At 56.9% G+C, this 21442-nt stretch overlaps 1 protein-coding gene across 1 annotated transcript; it reads right to left on the reverse strand.

The window, feature by feature from the left end:
- Positions 1–328: 328 nt before the first annotated feature.
- Positions 329–17137, reverse strand: LOC106804265. Its single transcript, XM_022826076.1, has 4 exons — positions 17003–17137; positions 937–1011; positions 684–855; positions 329–651 (listed from the first exon to the last, which is right to left on the reverse strand). The coding sequence occupies exons 1-4, from the start codon at positions 17135–17137 to the stop codon at positions 329–331; spliced, it is 705 nt and encodes a 234-aa protein (XP_022681811.1).
- Positions 17138–21442: the final 4305 nt, after the last annotated feature.

The raw sequence follows: 21442 nt of genomic DNA on the forward strand, positions 1-21442 counted from the left end.
CACACATAAGCTGCCACAATTCTACACACATGTTCAACAATCCGACAATTCATCAATTCTTAACAGTAATTCAACAATTGACCAAGTCAATATTTCATATATCTTGTTCAACACCATTTCACCAATTCAACAATTCTTAACACCATTTCACCAATTCTTAACACCATTTCACCATACAAAGTCCAAGCCTTACTTACATATACCAAGTTCAAGGCAATACAACAAGTTACACGAAGTTCAAGCCTTACATAATATAAGTTCAAGGCTTACACAGTGACATAAGATTTAAGTTCTAACAAAAGAAACATCCCACACTTCTAAATCACCCTTACATTCCAGGGAACTTCTCAGCAATGAACTTTGTGACCCAGTTTAACTTGTGCTCAAATGGCAGTGTATAGAAAGCTCTACCAATGTGAGGATTTTCCACCAAATGAGCATAGTAGAAAGATATGTGTGCTGAATTAAAACCAGGAAGTTGGTTCAACATGTCAAATAGGTCAGCTGGCAGGTCATTATCAGGTTTAGCAACCATTTTTATGGCAGCGGCAAGGTTCTCACCTACACATTTGAAAGCGGCAACCAGCCTATCCTCCTCCATTTCAGCTACCCTGGCCTTCTTACTTGGTCTACTAGCAGAAGATGTTGCCCCTTGAGTGGTAGGCCCATCACTTGGACCATGCCCTGTAACCTCATCCCCTCTTCTTGACTTTCAACCTCATCATCCTCTCTACCTAGAGGTGCACTTGAGTCTTTTGCAAAGTTTCCAGTAGCTATGGTATTGCCAAATATTGCCTCCATCTCTTTGTAGTGCAAGAGGGGCTTGTTCAAGAACTCAGCATCAACCTTGTGATCCTAGGCATGGAGGACGAATAAGTTAATTTAATGTAACACTTGTCAATGAATGAAGAACTAAGCAAAAGATAGTAAGCTTACATGGACATGGCCGTTGTAGTGCTCCTCATCTAGTGTAATCATACAGTTTTCTTCATCAAAGAGTGCACCACTCAACTTCTTCAATCTATTTATCTTTGCATACCTTTTCTGTCATGTTTTCAAATGATTCTTGACTTGCTCACCAGTGATCCTTGTGGTGAACTTCTCATTGATAACTCTAGCACATCCATTCAAAAGGTGTTTCTTAAAGCCCTTTGATGTCTTCAAACCACCAACCACCAAATCATTAAGATGGGAGAGCATTAAATCAGACATTACTGATGTCCACGTAGCATGCCCACTAGTTCCCCCACGCCCTTCAGCTACTTCCTCCATTGTTCTGCCACACAAAAAACACAAAATCAGCACCTAGATGTAGAAAAAATGTACAATAGCATCAATACAAACTCAACACATCAGAAATGGACATTATCACCACAAATTACAAAATTTCAGCAAGCAACATGTTCATAAAAATATTATTCAAAATCAAATATGTCCTTACAAATAGCAATACATCATCCAAGAAAGGCTAAAAGATGTTGTACAAATGAAACAAATTCAAGTTCGATACAAATATTAGTTAACATTGTTGTTTTGACGGTCTGCCCACATCTGTTCTGCTAGCTGCTGCCTAAAATTGACCATAGAAGCATGCTCATTTGCTTGGCCAATGCGTGTGGAAGCATGATTGTAGCTTGGCCAATTAATATCCTCTGAGAAGAACTCATCATGCCCATCTTGTATGACCCAATTGTGAATAATGCAACAAGCACAAACAATATCTACTTGTGTTGGAAAAGGGAAGAATGGAGTTGCATCATCAAGAATTTTGAATCTCCTCTTCAGTACCCCAAATGCTCGCTCTACAGTGACATGTAGCGATGAGTGCCTAAGGTTGAACAATTCCTTCTCATTTTGCACTGGATTACTTCCCCATTCGTTTAAGTGGTACCGAACTCCACGAAAGGGAGGCAAAAATCCTGGTTTGGCTCCATATCCAACATCCACTAGGTAGAATTTGCCTATCATTTGACAGACAGATTGGTCATAATACTATAAGCAGGAATTTGTATGTAAAAGTTGAGAGTTTACTACTTTATTACTGTCGTTGTCAAGATCAGCGGATCAAGACTTAGACTAGTAAATTTCTTTTATGCGCGTAAGCCTCAGGTGGTTGCGTGGGAGACACAGATTTAGACTGGTTCGGGCAAAGGGAGCCCTACGTCCAGTGTCGAGGATGCTCGTGTTGCCCATGCGGGGGTTCTGTAGTAGGGGGTTACAGATTGGCGAGAGAGGGACTGGTCCCAAGTCTCCTTGGTTTTTCGCGCTCTTAGGGAGAGTTGTAGTGTACTATGGTGTGTGGGAGAAGAAGCTGATCGACCGATCCCCCTCCTCCGGCCCTGGGTTCCTCCTTTTATACCGCAAGGGGATGGCCGGAGTCACAATTGGGATCGGGTCAAGAGGACTGTAAAGAGTAAAGGGTAGAATGGTAAAAAGGCACGGCAGGAAGGAGGAGCAAGATCCTAGGCGTTTGATGCCTCTGCCGGCCCCTGACAAGTGTTGGCCTGCATGCCGGAGGAGGAGGTCGCCCTGTGCCAAGTGTTGTTGCCTCCCATATAGCTACTTCGATGCTCGTAGGTATCAGGCCATGATGAGGGTGCTCCGTCATTACCCCAGCGTCTGTTAGGGAGAACGGTGGATGCCGCTGCTCAGGTGATGGCTGCTGAGAGGGAGAGCGTCACATCCGCGCTGCTGGGTGCACGGGACCCGAGGGTGTGCGGGACCCGAGGACAGGCCGCTCTCTCCTTTGCTCCGGTCGGCGCAGGCCATGAGTACCCTGCGGCGAATGGGAGCCGGCCGCCGGCACTGTAGCCTGCACAGGACGGTCGTGCACGGGTACTTGCACCAGGTTGCGTGAGGGGCGCGGTCGCCCTGCCCTCTGCCAAATCTGCGGCGCATTTATGGCGAGGCCGACGGGGGGACCCGCAGGATTTTGTCTGTCTTGCCCGTCTGGACCGTATCCGAGGGGGATGCCTCCCCGGGGGGCCCAGTGCGCCCGACCCCTTCGCTTGGGGTCGGACGAGGCGGAACCCCGTAGCGAGGGGTCGGGCGCCCCCGACCCCGGGGTTGCGGTCGGGCGAGGCGGAAACCTTGCGGAGGGGGGTCGGCCGTTCCCGATCCTGGCGTCTTGATCGGGCGAGGCGGAGTTTTGATCACGTCTTGGTGGGCCTGGGCCTTCTGCGTTTGCTTCCTTAAATGTTGTCTTAGGGGATCGTTAATATTTCCCCCCAACAGTAGCCCCCGAGCCTGTGGTGGAGCAGGAGTGCTCCTCCAGAGGCTTCTTTCGCTATTTTGCCGCGGGTTTTGTGTTATGGCATGCTTGTTTTATCTCAGCCACGTTTGAGAGAACCTGCGAGTTGTGACCACACGCGTGGTGGTTGGTTGCGAGGCTAGCCCCCGAGCTCCCGCTCGCTGCAGGAAACCGATCGGGAGGCTAGGTCGACTTTTTTGATCGTTGCCCCTCAAGCGTCCGTTCGCTAGGACGGAGGGGTTGAGCCGGGCCACGTTATCCGCATTGGACGAACCGTGGTGCTCGTTTGAGCTGCAAATGGGTAAGCTCGAGTGGAGTCCCGGTCCCCGTTCGGGGGGGTCCGGCTCAGGCCAAGCTGGTGGCGTACTCCAATTTCCCGCCGGTTAGTTCATATAGTTCCCGGACCCGTTCGACCGGATCTGAGGGCTCGTTGCCTTTCCCCGTGGAAAAACCATGAACTTTACACCGAGCAGGACTCGAACGTGAGGTTGGGGCGCCCTTGGCGTTCGCTCGCCTGGGTGTTGGCCGCTAGCGGGCCCGTCCCTTCTCACCCCTTGCTCGGAGGGTGTCCTGAGGCAGCTGTCGAACCCGTGTTGGGCCAGCTTTTGAACCCCTGGACCGTACTGGGCCGTAGGGGCGTTTTCAGCCCTGTATCCCTTTCTTACCTCCCTGTGGGCCTTGGACCGGAGCGGAGCGGTTGGTGTGCCTGGGCCGAACGTGGGGGGCGTCGTGGGCGCGGTACCCGGGAAGTGGAGTTATGGAAGCGCCGTCCCGCGAATCGAGGAAGATAGGATGTTTTCGCGGCCGATCGTGCGCATGGTTTTTGAAAAGGAAACGGGCGTGGCAGGGGCGTACCTGGCGCCGCATTTATGGTGGCCGGGGCGTCGATTTGGCTTCCCCGGTACCTTTCCTATAAAAGCAGGAGCTCACCACGCCGGTTCCTCTCTCCTTTCGCACTCGAGCCTCCTTGCCTTCCTCTTAGTTCACCTGCGCTCGCCTCGCTCGCCTCGTTCCCTTCGCTCCACGCCGCGCGCTTCGTCTTCACCTCCATCGATCTCCTCCCTTTCCCGACGATGGCCTCCTGGGGAGTTTCCCACTTCACCTCCAATCGCGCCGAGGGCCTGGTGCGGAAGGGGCTTCTCTGCGAGAGGACGGAGGCGGACGAGTGGAGGCTGCCGGGGCCGGAGCAGGTTCCGTCGCCTCCCGCCGGCTATGTCGTCTCCTTCGCCCACTTCCACGAGCGGGGATTCACCTCCCCCCCAAGCCGCTTCTTCCGCGGGCTCCTCCACCACTACGGGCTCGAGCTCCAGCATCTCAACCCCAACGGGATCCAGCACATCGCGGCGTTCGTCGCGCTGTGCGAGGGATTCCTGGGCATTGAGCCCCACTTCGAGCTGTGGAAGTAATTCTTCACAGTGAGCCTGTATCAGAAGGCGGGGAAGGCCGGGAGCCAGCAGCGGTCACCTCCGGTGCCGATCGGGTGCGCCGGGATCCATCTCCGTCATACTCGCTCCAAGGAGTACATGACGGTGAAGACCTCGGTGTCCCACAAGGGGTGGCACAATCAGTGGTTCTACGTGAAGAACTAACCGAACTCCCCCCTGCCGGTTTTCACCGGCCGCACCATCGACGCGGCGCCCGAGGTATGGGCGTACGGGCCGGTGGAGAAGGAGAAGAAGAAGATCTCCGACTTGCTGCAGGCCATTGAGCAGCTGAAGCGGAATGGGCTCACCGGCACCGGGGTCATCGGCGCGTACCACGCCCGGCGGGTGGCGCCGCTGATGCTCCGGGTCCGGCCGCTTGGCGCCATGACCCCCGACGCGCCGCCCGAGGGCACTGCCCTGGCGACGGGTGCACTCGCCGCCTCCGAGATCCGGCAACGGCTCCGGGAGGCGCTGGAGGACAAGGACGTCGACTACCCGATCCCCGGGCATCCGCCGATGCGCCCGGAGCCGGGCTTTGTAGACCTGGTAAGGAGTTGGGACACCGTTTCTCTTTCCTTGCGTCCCGCTGTTTTGTTGTTCCGACACGGATCTAATTTACGTTTGCAGGGCATGCTGACCCGGGTCGCGGACTCCCTCCCGCCGGTGCCGGAAGATGCCGAGCGGAGGGCTCGCAACCGTCTCCGGGTCGAGGAGCAGAAGCGCCGCAAGGACAAGGAGACGGCGAGGCGGCGGAAGAAGGCCGCCAAGGAGCTCCAGCGGCGGCGGAGGGGGGCAGTCGTGTCTGACGACGACGATGATGAAGAAGAAGAAGAAGAAGAAGAGGAAGAGGAGGAGGAGGAGGAGGAGATGGTTGCCCCCTGATCGGGGGCTTTGGTGATTCGCGATGCGCCCCCGCAGACGGCTGCGGGGGGTGCAGCGGCGGAAACGTCCGCCCGGGCTCCGGCTCCCCCGGGCCCTGGGGCTGTGCCCCAGGGGTCAACACAGCGCGCGGCCGAGGAGCCGGCGCGGACCGCCCCTCAGGGGTCGGCGCAGGGCGTCCCCCAAGAGCAGGTGCGGGACGCCACCCAGGGGTCGGCGTAGGGCCTTCCCCAGGAACGGGCGCAGGGCGCCTCCTCGGGGTCGGCTCAGGGCGTCCCCCAGGAGCGGGCGCGGGACGTTCCCCCGGGGTCAGCACAGGGCGTCCCCCAGGAGCGGGCGCGGGGCACTCCCCTAGGGTCGGCAAGGGATGCCCCCCCGGCGGCGACACGGAGTGCCCCTCGGGGGTCCTCAGAGCCTGCCCCCGCCGCCGCCTTGGGTCCGTCGCGGGGCGTTCCCCAGGGACCTGCTCGGGGCGCTCCTCGGGGGTCCGTGGAGCCTGCCTCCGCCGCCGTGCCTGCCGGTGGAGGGCAGCGAGGCGGTGACAAGCGGCCACTGCCGGATGCCCCGGGGTCAGCGTCCGGCTCCGAGTCGAAGCGCGCGCGCCGCCCCTACGCTTCGAGGGCGTAAGTTGACTTTCCCTATGTGTCATCCTTCCTCTCTTTTTTTGTTTGTTTCTGCTGACGCCTGGCCGTCGATGTGCAGCACTTCTCCCCGTGGCCTCTCTCTGCAGCTGGCGCCCAAGAAGGCGCTACGGACGTTGTCCTCCTCCGGGGGGCGGGCCGCGGCCCCGCCAGCGGCGATCGGCAGGGTTCCTGGTGTGGCCGCAGGTCCTCCTGCGGAGGTGGCCCCTGCGGAGGCGGCTGTCGGAGCGGTGGCGGCGTCAGGTGCAGGCGGGGGAGCGGACTCCACCCCGCCTCCAGCCTCTCTGATCGCCCTTCAGCTCAGGGCGTGATCCTCCCGGGCCCGCAGGTCGGGGAGGTGATCGACCTCGACGCCGATGAGGCGGAGGAGGCGATGACGACAGGAGGCAGGGCGGATGCCCCCGCTGACATGGCGGGATCGGAGGCGGAGGGGGCGCTTGCTCCCGGAGACGCAGCGGCGGCAGAGGCGGCGGTGACAGAGGCAGGGGCCTCTGCCCCGGTCACTCCCGCGGGAGTAACTCTGGTGGCTGAGGCGGAGGTGCCCACAGGGGTACTGTTGGCGGCCTCGGCGGCGACGAGCGTGCAGGCGCCGGGGCCGTCGGCGGATCCAGTGGTTTCTAGCGTCGTGGTGCCGTCCTCGACGGCGACGTCAGAGTCGGCCCCTGTCCCACCCTCGGCTTCCTCCGTCCCGAGGGAGTGGAGAGGGCCCGTCCTCCGCTGGGCATCCCGCGATGACCCGCCGAGGCACCTCTACGCGCTGGATGACGCCGCCGAGTGGCATAGGTGGCAGGCGATGCACGGCGGCGTCGCCCAGGTTCAGGCGGCTCTGACCTCGGCGCTGGGAGTTTTGGCCAACGCCGTGGTCCCTGGCAGCCAGGTATGTTGTTCCTGCCGCTTGGTGATGAATTCCTCCTCTTTGCTTTTTTGCTTTTAACGGCATGTTGCTTTGCAGGCTCTCCAAGAGGGCAGCAGGGAGAAATCTGATTTCCTCCGGCGGCAGCAGAGCCTCTGGGAGCACTACAACACTGAGAGGGAGCGCACCAGGGATCTGTCCCTGCAGCTTGGCGCCGCCCAGGGGGCCGTCCGCGACCTGGAGGGTCGTGAGCGAGCGGCGTTAGAGGAGGCGCGGCGCGCGGAGGCCAAGCTCCAGGCCGTCACCGAGAAGGCCCGCCTCAACCTCGAGGAGTTCCAGGCCGCCGTGGACAAGGCCCGCCGCGACGCCGAGGGGCTCAAAGCTGCTGCTGCTGAGAGGGCCTGCCGCGACGCCGAGGAGCTGGCGTGGCTGAGGGGGGAGGGTGGAGCCCTCCGCACGGAGAACGATCAACTCCGTTTGCATGTGCAGGGGCTTCAGTCCGCCTTGTCTCGCAGCGCCGACCGGGAGCGCGAGCTGAAGTCACAGGCCGACGGTGAGGCTCTTTCTGCTCCTATGTTTTTGTGTCGTTTGTGTTCCGCTCTTTTGACTCGGTGGGGTTTTCTGGGTGACTCCTGCAGGTGAGATCGCCAGGTTGCGGGCTCTGCTCGACGAGGAGCGCGGCGAGCATGGCGCCTTGCGAGATACGGTCCGCGTCATCTGCGAGGATTTCGGTGTAGCTCCGGAGGAGGGATCGAGCTCTCTGCCGGCTCGTGTCCTCGAGGTGCGACGTCGCCGTCGCGAGATCGCCGTGGACGCGCTTCACCTTGGCGTGCGGTGCGCCTTCGGGGTCTTCGGCTCTCACTATTCCGACATTAATTTTGCCAGGATGAGTGAAGGGTACTGCGCCGGCTACACCGAAGCCGAGCTGGACGAGATCGACGCCGGGGTGACCGCGCCGGCGGAGGCCCTCGCGAAGCTCCTGGAGGACGAAGCCGTCCCTCCTGCCGACCCTGAAGCTGGCCCTCCTGCCGACCCCGAGGCCGCTGCTGCTGCCGACCCTGAAGCCGCCGCTCCTGCCGACCCCGAAGCCGCTGCTCCAGCCGACCCCGAAGCCACTGCTCCAGCCGACCCTCCTGCGAATTAGTTGTACCGGGCTCGCGCCCGAAAAAAGTTTGTACTTATGTCAGTCCTTTTGAACTCGTTTGCGTTGGCCATACGGGCCTGTTCTTATGACTCTTTATTTGCGCAAAAGAAACCGATTCCCTTTGTTATTCCTTTGGTCTTGAAAGCTTTAGGATGCGTTGCCGGGTGCGTCAGTAAGTTTTTGATGAGCGAAGGTACCGTAGCCGCTGGGGCGTAGGCTTTTTCGCAGTCCGATCGCAACTTGCCTGAGTACCGTTCACGCATCCTTATCTTTTTGCATCCAAAGGTTTTCGAAAGGGAGTGTTCGGTTTTGAAAAAAGAAAAAGTGTTTTCTTTTTAGATGGCGCCCAGCGGCTGAGGTCGGGACCCCTGATAGCCCCCGAGGGGTATGCGGTCCTGGAGCCAGGCCAGGGTCGGATACCCCTGAGCTTAAAAGAAAAGGCCTTCTTTTTTCGCAGAAGAACAAAAACTGGTAGCCCCCGAGGGGTATGCGACCCTGGAACGAGGCCAGGGTCGGATACCCCTGAGCTTAAACGAAAGGACCTGAGCCAAGGTGGCTCAGGGTTTCTTTTTTCGCAGAAGAACAAAACTGGTAGCCCCCGAGGGGTATGTGACCCTGGAACGAGGCCAGGGTTGGATACCCCTGAGCTTAAACGAAAGGACCTGAGCCAAGGTGGCTCAGGGTTTTCTTTTTTCGCAGAAGAACAAAAACTGGTAGCCCCCGAGGGGTATGCGGCCCCGGAACGAGGCCAGGGTCGGATACCCCTGAGCTTAAGCGAAAGAACGGAAGAGACGGCAAGACTATGCATAACTTGGAAACGAAAGCTATGTGTAGAAGCGCCTTAGCTGTTCTATGTTCCAGGCGTTGCTGAAGATTTGCCCGTCGGGAGTTGCCAGCTTGTAGGTGCCTGGCCGTAGCACTTGTGCGACGATGAACGGGCCTTCCCATGGGGGAGTCAACTTGTGCCGATCCTGTTATCTTGGACGAGGCGGAGCACTAAATCTCCGACGTTGAAGGCGCGGCCTTGTATCCTGCGGCTGTGGTAACGCCGTAGGGCCTGCTGGTACTTAGCTGAGTGTAGTAGGGCTACATCTCGCGCCTCGTCGAGTTGGTCTTGTGCTTCCTCGAGTGACGCCTGGTTTCCCTGTTCGTCGTATGCTTTGACCCTCGGCGACCCATACTCCAAGTCGGTGGGCAAGATGGCCTCTGACCCGTAAACCATGAAGAACGGGGTGAACCCTGTCGCCCGGCTGGGGGTCATCCTCAAGCTCCAGAGGACTGCTGGGAGCTCCGCAACCCATCGTCCGCCGAACTTTTTAAGGCGGTCGAAGATCCGTGGCTTGAGACCCTGAAGTATCATGCCATTGGCTCGCTCGACTTGCCCGTTCGTGCGGGGGTGCGCCACTGCCGCCCAATCCACTCGAATGTGGTTGTCATCGCAGAACTGGAGGAATCTCTTCCCAGTGAACTGCGTGCCGTTGTCGGTGATGATGGAGTTTGGGATCCCGAAGCGGTGGATGATGTCGGTGAAGAATTGTACCGCTTGCTCGGACCTGATTGGCGCCACTGGCCTTGCTTCGATCCATTTGGAGAACTTGTCGACAGCGACGAGTAGATGGGTGAAGCCCCCGGGCACCCTTTTGAAGGGTCCGACGAGATCCAGCCCCCAGACCGTGAACGGCCACGTGATGGGGATGGTTTGCAACGCTTGCGCGGGCAGGTGGGTTTGGCGGGCGAAGAACTGGCATCCTTCGCAGGTGCGGACTACCTGGGTAGCATCCGCGACCGCGGTTGGCCAGTAGAAACCCTGTCGGAAGGCGTTGCCAACAAGTGTCCTTGGCGCAGCGTGGTGACCACAAGCCCCGGCGTGGATATCCTGGATCAGCGCCTTTCCCTGCTCGATCGGGATGCAGCGCTGGAGGATCCCAGTGTGACTTCGCTTGTAAAGCTCCTGGTCGATGATGGTGAAGGATTTCGCACGGCGCGCGATCCTGCGAGCTTCGGTTTTGTCTGCCGGGAGCGCGTCGTGGACAAGGTAGTCGAGGTACGGGGCTCTCCAGTCGGTCGTGGGGTCGGCCCCCGCCGCGGGGCCCGCCTCGATTTCCATAACCATGGGGTCGGAGGGCTTGGCTTCCAGGGCCGAGTCGGGTAGGGCAGCGTTGATTCCCTCGGGATCGGTGCTCGGGTCCAGGACAGGTGGCGCGCTGCCGACCTCCCCCGGCTCGGGTCCCGACCCTAGGGCTGGGCATGCCTCGCCGACCCCTGCTGGCTCCAGATAATGGATCGAAGGCTTCAGCTGGTCGCTAACGAAAACACCGTCGGGGATGGGCATCCGGCCGGATGCCGCCTTCGCTAGCTCGTCAGCGGCTTCGTTGAAGCGCCTTGCGACGTGGTTGAGCTCTAACCCGTCGAACTTGTCCTCGAGCTTATGGACCTCGTTGCAGTAGGCGGCCATTTTAGGGTCATGGCAGCTCCATTCCTTCATGACTTGCTCGACGACCAACTGGGAATCGCCTCGGACGTCTAGTCGACGGATGCCAAGCTCAATGGCGATGCGAAGCCCGTTGAGCAGGGCTTCATACTCAGCGACATTATTGGATGCAGGAAAATGGAGGCGGATCATGTACCTGTTGCGTACGCCCAACGGAGAGATGAAGACGAGGCCTGCTCCGGCGCGGGCCCTCATCAGCGACCCGTCGAAGTACATCGTCCAGTACTCCTGCTCCTCTGTCGCCGGCGGTGCTTGTACCTCTGTCCACTCGGCCACGAAATCGGCAAGTACCTGGGACTTGATGGCGGTGCGGGGGACGTAGGTGATACCCTGATCCATAAGCTCAAGCGCCCACTTCGCGATCCTTCCTGTTGCATTTGGGTTCCGGATTACTTCACCAAGCGGGAATGAAGAGACGACCGTTACCGGATGGGAGGTGAAGTAGTGACGCAGCTTCCTCTTCGTGATGAGGAAGGCGTAGACGAGCTTCTGGATCTGCGGATATCGTGCCTTGGACTCGGACAATACTTCGCTGATGAAGTACACCGGGCGTTGCACCTTAAGAGCGTGCCCCTCCTCCTCCCGCTCCACTACTAGGGCCGCGCTGACCACCTGGGTGGTCGCCACGACGTAGAGCAGAAGGGTCTCGCCGTCGGCCGGTGGAACTAGAATTGGGGCCTTCGTCAAAAGGTCCTTGAGTCGGTCAAGTGCCTCCTGTGCCTCGCTGGTCCACTCGAAGTGGTCGGATTTCTTCAGGAGCCGGTAGAGAGGAAGTCCTCGCTCGCCGAGGCGCGAGATGAAGCGGCTTAGGGATGCTAAGCACCCCATGACGCGCTGTACTCCCTTTATGTTCCGGATCGGCCCTATGTCGCTGATGGCTGCTATCTTCTCTGGGTTCGCCTCGATGCCGCGCACGGAGACGATGAAGCCTAATAGCATGCCCCTTGGGACACCGAACACACATTTCTCGGGGTTAAGCTTAATACGCTTATCCCTCAGCCTTTCGAAGGCTAGCTCCAGGTCGGGAACGAGCTGATCGCCCTTCCTGGATTTGACAACGATGTCGTCGACGTAGGCCTCAACGGTCCGCCCGATGAGATCTCCGAAGCACTTAAGCATACATCGCTGGAAGGTAGCCCCCGCGTTTTTGAGGCCGAACGGCATCTTAACGTAGCAGTAGGGGCCAAAGGGGGTGATGAAGGAGGTAGCGAGCTGGTCGGCCTCTTTCATCGGGATCTGGTGATAGCCGGAGTATGCGTCGAGGAAGCTGAGAGTTTCGCACCCGGCGGTTGAGTCGACTATTTGATCTATGCGTGGCAAAGGGAACGGATCCTTTGGACACGCTTTGTTGAGACCGGTATAATCGACACACATCCTCCACTTCCCGTTCTTTTTCGGTACAAGAACAGGATTGGCCAACCACTCGGGGTGGTGTACTTCCTTGATGAACCCGACCGCCAGGAGCTTCTGGAGCTCTTCACCAATGGCTCTGTGCCTTTCTTCGTCGAAACGGCGCAAGCCTTGCTTCACTGGTTTAGAGCCGGCCCTGATGTTCAAGGAATGCTCGGCGACTTCTCTCGGGATGCCTGGCATATCCGAGGGCTTCCACGCGAAGACGTCGCTGTTCACGCGGAGGAAGTCGACGAGCGCGCTTTCCTATTTGGGGGTTAGGGCCGCGCTGATCCGCACGACCCTACCACCGGAACTGCCGGGGTCGAGAGGGACTTCCTTGATACCTTCGATGGGCTCAAAGGAGGTACCTGACTGCTTGGCGTCGGGCTGGTCCTCGATCGCCTCCGCAAGCTGGACCGCCACGTCGCTCGAGAGGGTGACGGCCGCGGCGTACTCGCAGCACTCCACGTCGCACTCGTATGCCTTCTGGAAGGTTGTGCCGACGGTGATGACCCCGTTGGGCCCCGGCAGCTTGAGCTTGAGGTAGGTGTAGTTGGGGATGGCCATGAACTTCGCGTAGAACGGCCGTCCCAAGATGGCATGGTAGGTTCCGCGAAACCCTACCACCTCGAAGGTGAGGACCTCCTTCCTATAGTTGGAAGGGGTCCCAAACGTGACGGGCAGGTCGATCTGCCCGAGAGGCGTCGCTTGCTTCCCTGGCACGACACCATGGAAGGGTGCCTTGCTAGGACGGAGACGGGAGTGATCGATCCCCATGGCGTCGAGGGTCTCAGCGTAGAGGAGGTTGAGGCCGCTACCCCCATCCATGAGTACCTTGGTGAGACGCGTCGTGCCGACGATGGGGTCGACGACGAGAGGGTAGCGCCCTGGATGCCGGACGCGTCCAGGGTGGTCGGACCTATCAAAGGTGATGGCCGGTCCGGACCAATCGAGGAAGGCCGGAGTCGCAGGCTCGGCCGCGTAGACCTCCCGGCGCTCCAGCTTCTGCTGGCGCTTGGTGTCATACGCTGCGGAGCCCCCGAAGATCATGAAGCAGCCGTCAACTTTAGGGAAGCCTTCTTCCTTCTCTTCGTCGCCCTTCTTTTCCTCGTCGGGTTTCCGCTTCCGGTCACCTTTCACCGGATTGCCCACAAGGAACCTCTTCATGAGGTTACAGTCTTTGTAGGCGTGCTTGACGGGGAACTCGTGGTTCGGGCACGGTCCCTCGAGCAGCTTGTCGAAGAAGCCGGGAGCGCCTTCGGGGGGCGACTGCCCTCGCTTGCGTTCGACCGCGGCCACGAGGGGGGCCTCGCGCCGCTGCTTGCCCTTCTTCTTCTGCTGGCGGTTGGAGGTGCCTTCGTCGGCGTCCTCCTCCCATTTCGCCTTGCCCTTGGAACGATCGAAGATCGCTCCGACAGCCTCTTCGCCAGAGGCGTAGCTAGTGGCGATGTTGAGGAGCTCTTCCATGGTTCGCGGGCCTCGGCGCCCTAGCTCGTGGACGAGGGGTCGGCAAGAGGTCCCCGCTAGGAAGGCTCCTATGACGTCCGCGTCGGCAACGTTGGAGAGCTCGGTGCGCTTTCTGGAGAAGCGCCGGATGTAATCCTGGAGGGATTCGTCCGCCCCCTGGCGGCAACTCCGGAGATCCCAGAAGTTGCCTGGGCGTGTGTACGTCCCTTGGAAGTTTCCTACGAAAACCTCCTTCAGGTCGTTCCAGTTGCGAATGCGTCCTGAAGGGATATGTTCTAGCCAGGCTCGCGTGGAGTCTGCCAGAAAAAGGGGTAGGTTGCGGATGATGAACAGGTCATCGTCCGCCCCGCCAGCTTGACATGCAAGCCGGTAATCGCTGAGCCATACTCCAGGATTTGTCTCCCCCGAGTATTTGGCTACACTTGTGGGTTGCCTGAAGCGTGGTGGAAAGGGCGCATTTAGGATGCGCGCGAAGAAGGCCCGAGGCCCTGCCGCTCCGGGGCTCGGACTGCGGTCTTCCCCGCTGTCGTAGCGCCCACCACGGTGGACGTGGTAGCCTCGATCTGCCCCGTCCCCCCTATCCGCGCGGGAGCGTCTCCGCGCGTTCAGGGTGTCACGGGTGTCGCGGGCGAGGCCGACGCGCTGGTGGACGGACCGAGCCTCGCCTACCGCGGGTAGCGGGGTTCGTCGGGCGGATGCAGCCGGATTCACCCCCGAAGGGGGTTGATGGACAGATTCCCCCCGCCGTTCCGGGGGCGCGCCCTGCGTCGCCCGGCTGACGTTCTGGCCGCGTCGTCGAGACGCTGAACTTTCCGCCTGCTGGACGGCGGCGCACTCGAGCAAGTTGCGCATCTCTTGGCGTGCCCGACGCTCCTCGGGCGTTGCTGGCTCGGGGAGCTGTTGGAGCAACACCGCCGCGGCGGCGACGTTCTGGCTAGCGCGAGCAAAGAGCGGCGGACGCTCTCCGTCAGCACAGATGCGTTCCTGGATGTCGCGCGCCCGTTGTCGCGCTCTCCCCTCGTGGTGGGGGTGCTCTACCTCTTGGCGAGCGCCTGCGCGCGCTTCTGGTTGCTGAGAGCACTCTGGGGCCCTGGGTAAGGCCCTAGTTGTAGCTGCAGCGCGCGAGGGGTGAGCCCGTTGCCTCCCCTCGGCACCATCACCGTTGGACCCCTCGGAGTGCGCGTCAACCATAAGGCACTCGCGCGAGGGGCGGGGACTCCCGTCGCTGGAGCCAGTGTCGGAGATTGTCCTCGCCTCGCCCACGAGCTCGTTGCTCGCGGGTGACGTGGTCAAGGACCGTACTAGGAGGCGACCGTAAGCCTCCGTGGCGTTGCGTAGCCCGAAGGGCTGTCCCTCTGGCGAGGTCCTTTTGGTAGGCGACCGGCCGCTCGCCGCCGTCCTGGCGGCGGGGCCGAGGGCAGCGTGACGAGCGGGCAAGACGAGGACAGGGATCAGCTCGATCCCTTCCCCGGTGGCCAGGAAGTCCAGGCTCCCGAAACGGATCAGGGAGCCCGGAGCAAAGCTGCTATCGTGATTGGCCATCTGAGGCTGGAGATGCACGCGCAAAGGTCCCCTACCTGGCGCGCCAACTGTCGTTGTCAAGATCAGCGGATCAAGACTTAGACTAGTAAATTTCTTTTATGCGCGTAAGCCTCAGATGGTTGCGTGGGAGACACAGATTTAGACTAGTTCGGGCAAAGGGAGCCCTACGTCCAGTGTCGAGGATGCTCGTGTTGCCCACGCGGGGGTTCTGTAGTAGGGGGTTACAGATTGGCGAGAGAGGGACTGGTCCCAAGTCTCCTTGGTTTTTCGCGCTCTTAGGGAGAGTTGTAGTGTACTATGGTGTGTGGGAGAAGAAGCTGATCGACCGATCCCCCTCCTCCAGCCCTGGGTTCCTCCTTTTATACCGCAAGGGGATGGCCGGAGTCACAATTGGGATTGGGTCAAGAGGACTGTAAAGAGTAAAGGGTAGAATGGTAAAAAGGCACGGCAGGAAGGAGGAGCAAGATCCTAGGCGTTTGATGCCTCTGCCGGCCCCTGACAAGTGTTGGCCTGCATGCCGGAGGAGGAGGTCGCCCTGTGCCAAGTGTTGTTGCCTCCTACATATAGCTACTTCGATGCTCGTAGGTATCAGGCCATGATGAGGGTGCTCCGTCGTTACCCCAGCGTCTGTTAGGGAGAACGGTGGATGCCGCTGCTCAGGTGATGGCTGCTGAGAGGGAGAGCGTCACATCCGCGCTGCTGGGTGCGCGGGACCCGAGGGTGTGCGGGACCCGAGGACAGGCCGCTCTCTCCTTTGCTCCGGTCGGCGCAGGCCATGAGTACCCTACGGCGAATGGGAGCCGGCCGCCGGCACTGTAGCCTGCACAGGACGATCGTGCACGGGTACTTGCGCCAGGTTGCGTGAGGGGCGCGGTCGCCCTGCCCTCTGCCAAATCTGCGGCGCATTTATGGCGAGGCCGACGGGGGGACCCGCAGGATTTTGTCTGTCTTGCCCGTCTGGACCGTATCCGAGGGGGATGCCTCCCCGGGGGCCCCAGTGCGCCCGACCCCTTCGCTTGGGGTCGGACGAGGCGGAACCCCGTAGCGAGGGGTCGGGCGCCCCCGACCCCGGGGTTGCGGTCGGGCGAGGCGGAAACCTTGCGGAGGGGGGGTCGGCCGTTCCCGATCCTGGCGTCTTGATCGGGCAAGGCGGAGTTTTGATCACGTCTTGGTGGGCCTGGGCCTTCTGCGTTTGCTTCCTTAAATGTTTTCTTAGGGGATCGTTAATATTTCCCCCCAACAATTACCTTGTGCGACACGAAGGCCATTCTCACGTTCTAAAGCATCACGTAAAACTAGAGCATCATGTGCAGCCCCTTCCCAACCAGCCAACACATACGTGAACCGTAGATCAAAATCTACAGCTGCTATTACATTTTGTGTACAATAGGGTTTCCTACCATGAAAGGCATGCTCAATGTTCTTAGGAACAGATGCTCTTACATGAGTACCATCAATAGCTCCAATACAATCCTAATTTTTTAAAAAAGGTAAATATTAGGGACCACGTGAGGTTACAGTAATACAAAAGTCAAAATAAAATAGGGATAAGGCTCACACCTTAAAGTAAGGGTCCCATATGTTGTTCCCTGCAATTTTGCTTGGAGTGTCCAAAGACGGGGGCCTAATAAGTTCCCCTCACAGCTCTCCAATAGCACGGGGTACTTTGTTGAAATAGCGGCTAACTGTTTCTCCCGATCTATCAAAATTAGTTGCAACTAACCTATTCCTAAGGTTATGTCCCACTGTATTTAGAAACATACCCACCTGTTGCTCAACACACAAGTTACATGTATCTTGAAGCAAACCACACTCTCTAAAAAGAACTTGCCTCTATTAAGTCTTAACATGTTCAAGCAAGTTGTGTCATCCTTCCGATCTTTGTTATTTAAATAATCTAGTCTCATCCTATCCCTTGCCTCCATAGGCCCATAGGTAATACCAACCCTTCTTGTACATTGTTTACATTTTCTAGATTGAATAATCATGGCCATCATTGACAATAGCATGTATGCAGCAGCAACACAAGTTACAATCTTGGTGCTCTTATCCATCTACAATACAAGAATGAAAAAAACACATATTCTTAGAGACCATTAAACCAGGATGTCCAGCTACTAGTTACTGGATTATTTGTTCAATTCAACTCCCACAATACTATCAACCATGAGAGCAGGTGTTGACGCCGGATTTCGTCACCAGTAGAATCAGCACCAAGAAGAAAAGAAATCGGAGAAGTACAGTTGGGAATCGGCCAAATGGTGCTATAGTGCGGAATCGGCTGGCGACTTTTGTCTCGCTTCAGGATGAATGCACCAGAATCCCAATCGGTAATCTTTTGCCGATGAGAAATCGGCCGATTAGGAGGATGGACTAATTGGGCCTGTATGGGCTTGGAAAGGGATGGAAGGATAAGGTGGAGGTCAGCCCACGAAGCGTGGGGTAACCAACCTAGCACGAATTGTGCTTCTAGATATTCGTTTTCTGTTTGAATTAGAGATAGAATTCTAGTCGGTTAAGAAGTTATCTGTACGGGGCTATAAATAGCTATCTTTGTAAATCTGTAATCATCAACCAATCAATACAACAAGCTACTTTTTCTTCGTACTTACTTTCGAGCAGGCGACTTCGCTATTACTTTTTCTTCTCACGAGTTCGTGCAGATTGGCAGGGCTGCATCATCTTGATCTCCGGCCGATTCTGTAAGTTCCGTTTATCAAGTAATATCTAAGCTTTAACTTCGGGCGCATCGCTGTTGTTTCGTTTAGATTTATTCATCAGTTATCGATATTTGCTAGATTCATAGGTTTTTACCTGTTTTTCTAGTTTTTATCACCAGTTATCCAGCTAGGAATCGGTAGTATCGGCTTTCTCTATTTTCTAATGTTAGATTCATCCGTTGCCGATTAGATCTGTTCCTAGTGTTGTTATCATAAGCTTTGTACCGATTACTTTAGCAATTTCCTGTCTACAAAGCTATAGGGATCGGGCTGTCTTATAGCCGATTTCATTATCACAGTAAATCGGCCGATTCGCCGATAAACTCTCTCGATCGGAAACTTAGCCGATCGTAGTTTCTGAACCTGACACGTGTTCTTCCTTGCCAATCAACAGGTCAGATTGGCTGGCACGCCGCGCGAACCGCACCAGGGCATTCACCCGAACAGGAGCTAAGCAGATTCTCCCGGGTCGTGTGTCGGTCGCTGGGACTCGGTCGACCGATTTCTAGCGCCAACACACTTTTGGCACGCCCAGTGGGACCAATACAACCGCTATCATGTCGAAAGCTGCTGAAGTCTCTGAAGATAACATCATCGAAGTGACGGAAGCAGATCTAAAGGACGACCAAAAGGAAGATCTGAATAAGTATTTGGAGCAAGTCCGGAAAACCTGCTTAAAATCCTTCAGTCGTTCCAGGAGCGGGGAGACTGTTAAGAAGACTCCTTTCCCTACTCCCCGTCAGATCACAATTTCTGAGGATTCAGATAAAATGTCCGATATGATTCAACAATCTCTTCATCACGCCTTCATCAATCAATCCCCGGTGCTTTCAAACATGGTGCACAATGCCGTTGTCAACTCCTTCGCCGGAGGTATACCTCAAGGATACAGGGGACCAACGTATTTTCAGCCGATTCCACCAAATCAGGCTTATCCGGCTTCACAGCCGACCCAATCTTCTGTTGGAGGATCCGGTGCTTCTGCGTCATCGACTCCTTTGGGGTATGGTTCCATCCAACTGTCCTCTGCACCATGCCCTCCAGTCAGCCCTTCACCCTGGGGGGCACCTTTAAACACGGCCGGTCTGAATCAATCGGTCAGTCAAGGAAATCCTCCGTTCCAGACACCCTTCCAAACGGCCACCCGGCCGATCATACCACCATACCAGCCTGTCACTCCAGAGGTCAACAAGACGTCAGAGCTCATGCTATATGATGAAACGAGTGGTTCCTACAAACAGCCAACCTTTACTACACCGCCAGCTTATACTCAGATACCACCTTTTCATCAATCTCCTTTTATTCAGCCTCCGATTTATCAACATGTGCCGATACCGCAGCCAACTATTCCCCAGCAACAACCAGATTGGTCGGCGCAAATTGCGGAGGTAATGCAAGAACAATTCGGCTTGAAGCCGAAAATGCAAACTTATACCTATAGAACACCATACCCATCTACATATGACTTGTTGCCGTTCCCCCATCGGTACAAAGTTCCTGATTTTACCAAATTTTCGGGGATGGATGACACTTCGACCATAGAGCATGTGAATAGATTCATCATCCAATGCGGGGAGGCAGCTACGCAAGATGCCCTACGGGTACGGTTGTTCTCGTCATCCTTATCTGGACCGGCCTTCCAATGGTTCACGACTCTACCACCAAACTCAATTATCACATGGGCCAATCTAGAAAGACAGTTCCACAAGTACTTCTATGCTGGGGTCCATGAAATGAAGCTGTCCGATTTGACTAGCCTCCGGCAAAGAAGTGATGAGCCGATACCCTCGTATATACAGAGGTTTCGGGAAATCAGAAACAAATGCTACTCCCTGGCTCTAACCGATGCGCAGTTGGCCGATATAGCTTTCCAAGGCCTTCTGCCACACATTAAAGAGAAATATGCCTCACAAGAGTTCGAGAGCCTGAGCCAGATTGTTCACCGATTGTCCGGACAGGAAGTGCGTCCATTCGATCCGCGACGGAATTTCCAGAAGAAAGTGGCATTCCTGGAAGAGTTAGAGGATGAGGGAGATGTCGAAATCGGACTTGCGGAGTGGATTAAGGGAAAGAAGCCGATATCGTGCCCATTCGGCAAAAAGGAGCCGGAAGCATTCGGCTTCGATACGACTAAAGCCGATAAAATCTTTGATCTTCTCCTACAGGAAGGGCAGATTAAACTCTCGCCTTACCATACAATACCCTCTGCCGAACAATTAAAGAAGATGAAGTATTGCAAGTGGCACAATGCCACATCACATGATACCAACGAGTGCAAAATCTTCAGGCAACAAATACAGTCAGCCATTGAGCAAGGCAGACTCAAATTTGAAGTGCCGGCGAAATCGGCCAAACCAATGAAGATCGACCAGCACCCCTTTCCTACCAACATGGTTGATACGGGAAAGAATTCTCTCCAAACAAAAGTGCTGACGTCCGAATCGGCCAAAAAGAGTGGCTCTGTCGATCCCAGAAATCAAGCTACGCCTGAAGATGTCAAAGGGAAACGGCGAATGGAGGACGATTATGGTGAGTCAGATGGACCACGTATTACTTCCCAGTTCCTGCTCCAAAAGTACCAACGCCAACATGAACGTTCAAGGTCCCGAGAGGAAGCGATGCGTCGGCACGAGGAGCACTGGAGATGCCCGTTCTTCATTCATTGTTGGGAAAATAACCTTAGGCTACCATCGGCCGATACTTGCCCAGAGTGCAACGGTCCCTATCGAGGCAATCGGCCGTTCACCAGGTCTCGCTCCAGAGACGGAAGGCCAGAACTGATCAGCAGGAATCGACGCAACCAAGATGACCAGCGCCCTCCCGTGCGTGATCGGCTGGGGGGCAGAAGTGACCGATATGATCGGTCGAAAGATAGAAGCCATGATAGGCAGGGGGGCAGGGCTGATCGACATGATCAGTCAAATAACAAAGCTAGCGTTCACAGCCGGCTCGAAGACATGGCCGATGCTCGGGCAACGGACGAAAACCCGTTAGGACGCGAACCGGAGTGGGAACGCGCCAGGAAAGAAGGGAGGCCAATAAACCCCAGGTGGTGCCCCGATGGTTTGACCAAATCACAAAAATGGAGGATCCAACGTCTCCGCCAATGGGAACAGCAAGAAGAAGAGAGCGCAACGGACAAGAAGGAAGGGAGGCCTCGGGTGTGGCGCCCCAAAAGAAACGACAAGGGAAACAATGAGTCGGCGGGTGATGAATCGGCAGCTGAGATCGGTATGGTTTTCATATTGCCGATGGAGTTCATGACCCCCGCCGATCAACAGGACGTATCGGCGATAGAGGAACAGACAGCACGGTTGGCTTTAGAACCAATGATGGCCACGTTCGAAAAGCCCGAAGACGACGAATGACAACATATGAAGGCGTTGTTCCTTAAAGGGCATGTTGACGGTCGCCCCCTCACTAGATTGATGGTCGACGGAGGAGCTGCTGTCAATATCATGCCGTATGCCGTACTCCGAAAGCTGGGGAAGAGCGACGACGACCTAACCAGGATGGACATGATGCTCAAGGACTTCGAAGGCAAGGTGTCAAACGCTCGCGGTGCTCTCTGCGTCGACCTCACCATCGGCAGTAAGACTCTTCCTACCACGTTTTTCGTCATTAATGGCAAAGGGTCCT

Source organism: Setaria italica, chromosome IV (genome assembly GCF_000263155.2).
Source record: "Setaria italica strain Yugu1 chromosome IV, Setaria_italica_v2.0, whole genome shotgun sequence".
In the NCBI taxonomy this organism is placed as follows: Eukaryota; Viridiplantae; Streptophyta; class Magnoliopsida; order Poales; family Poaceae; genus Setaria; species Setaria italica.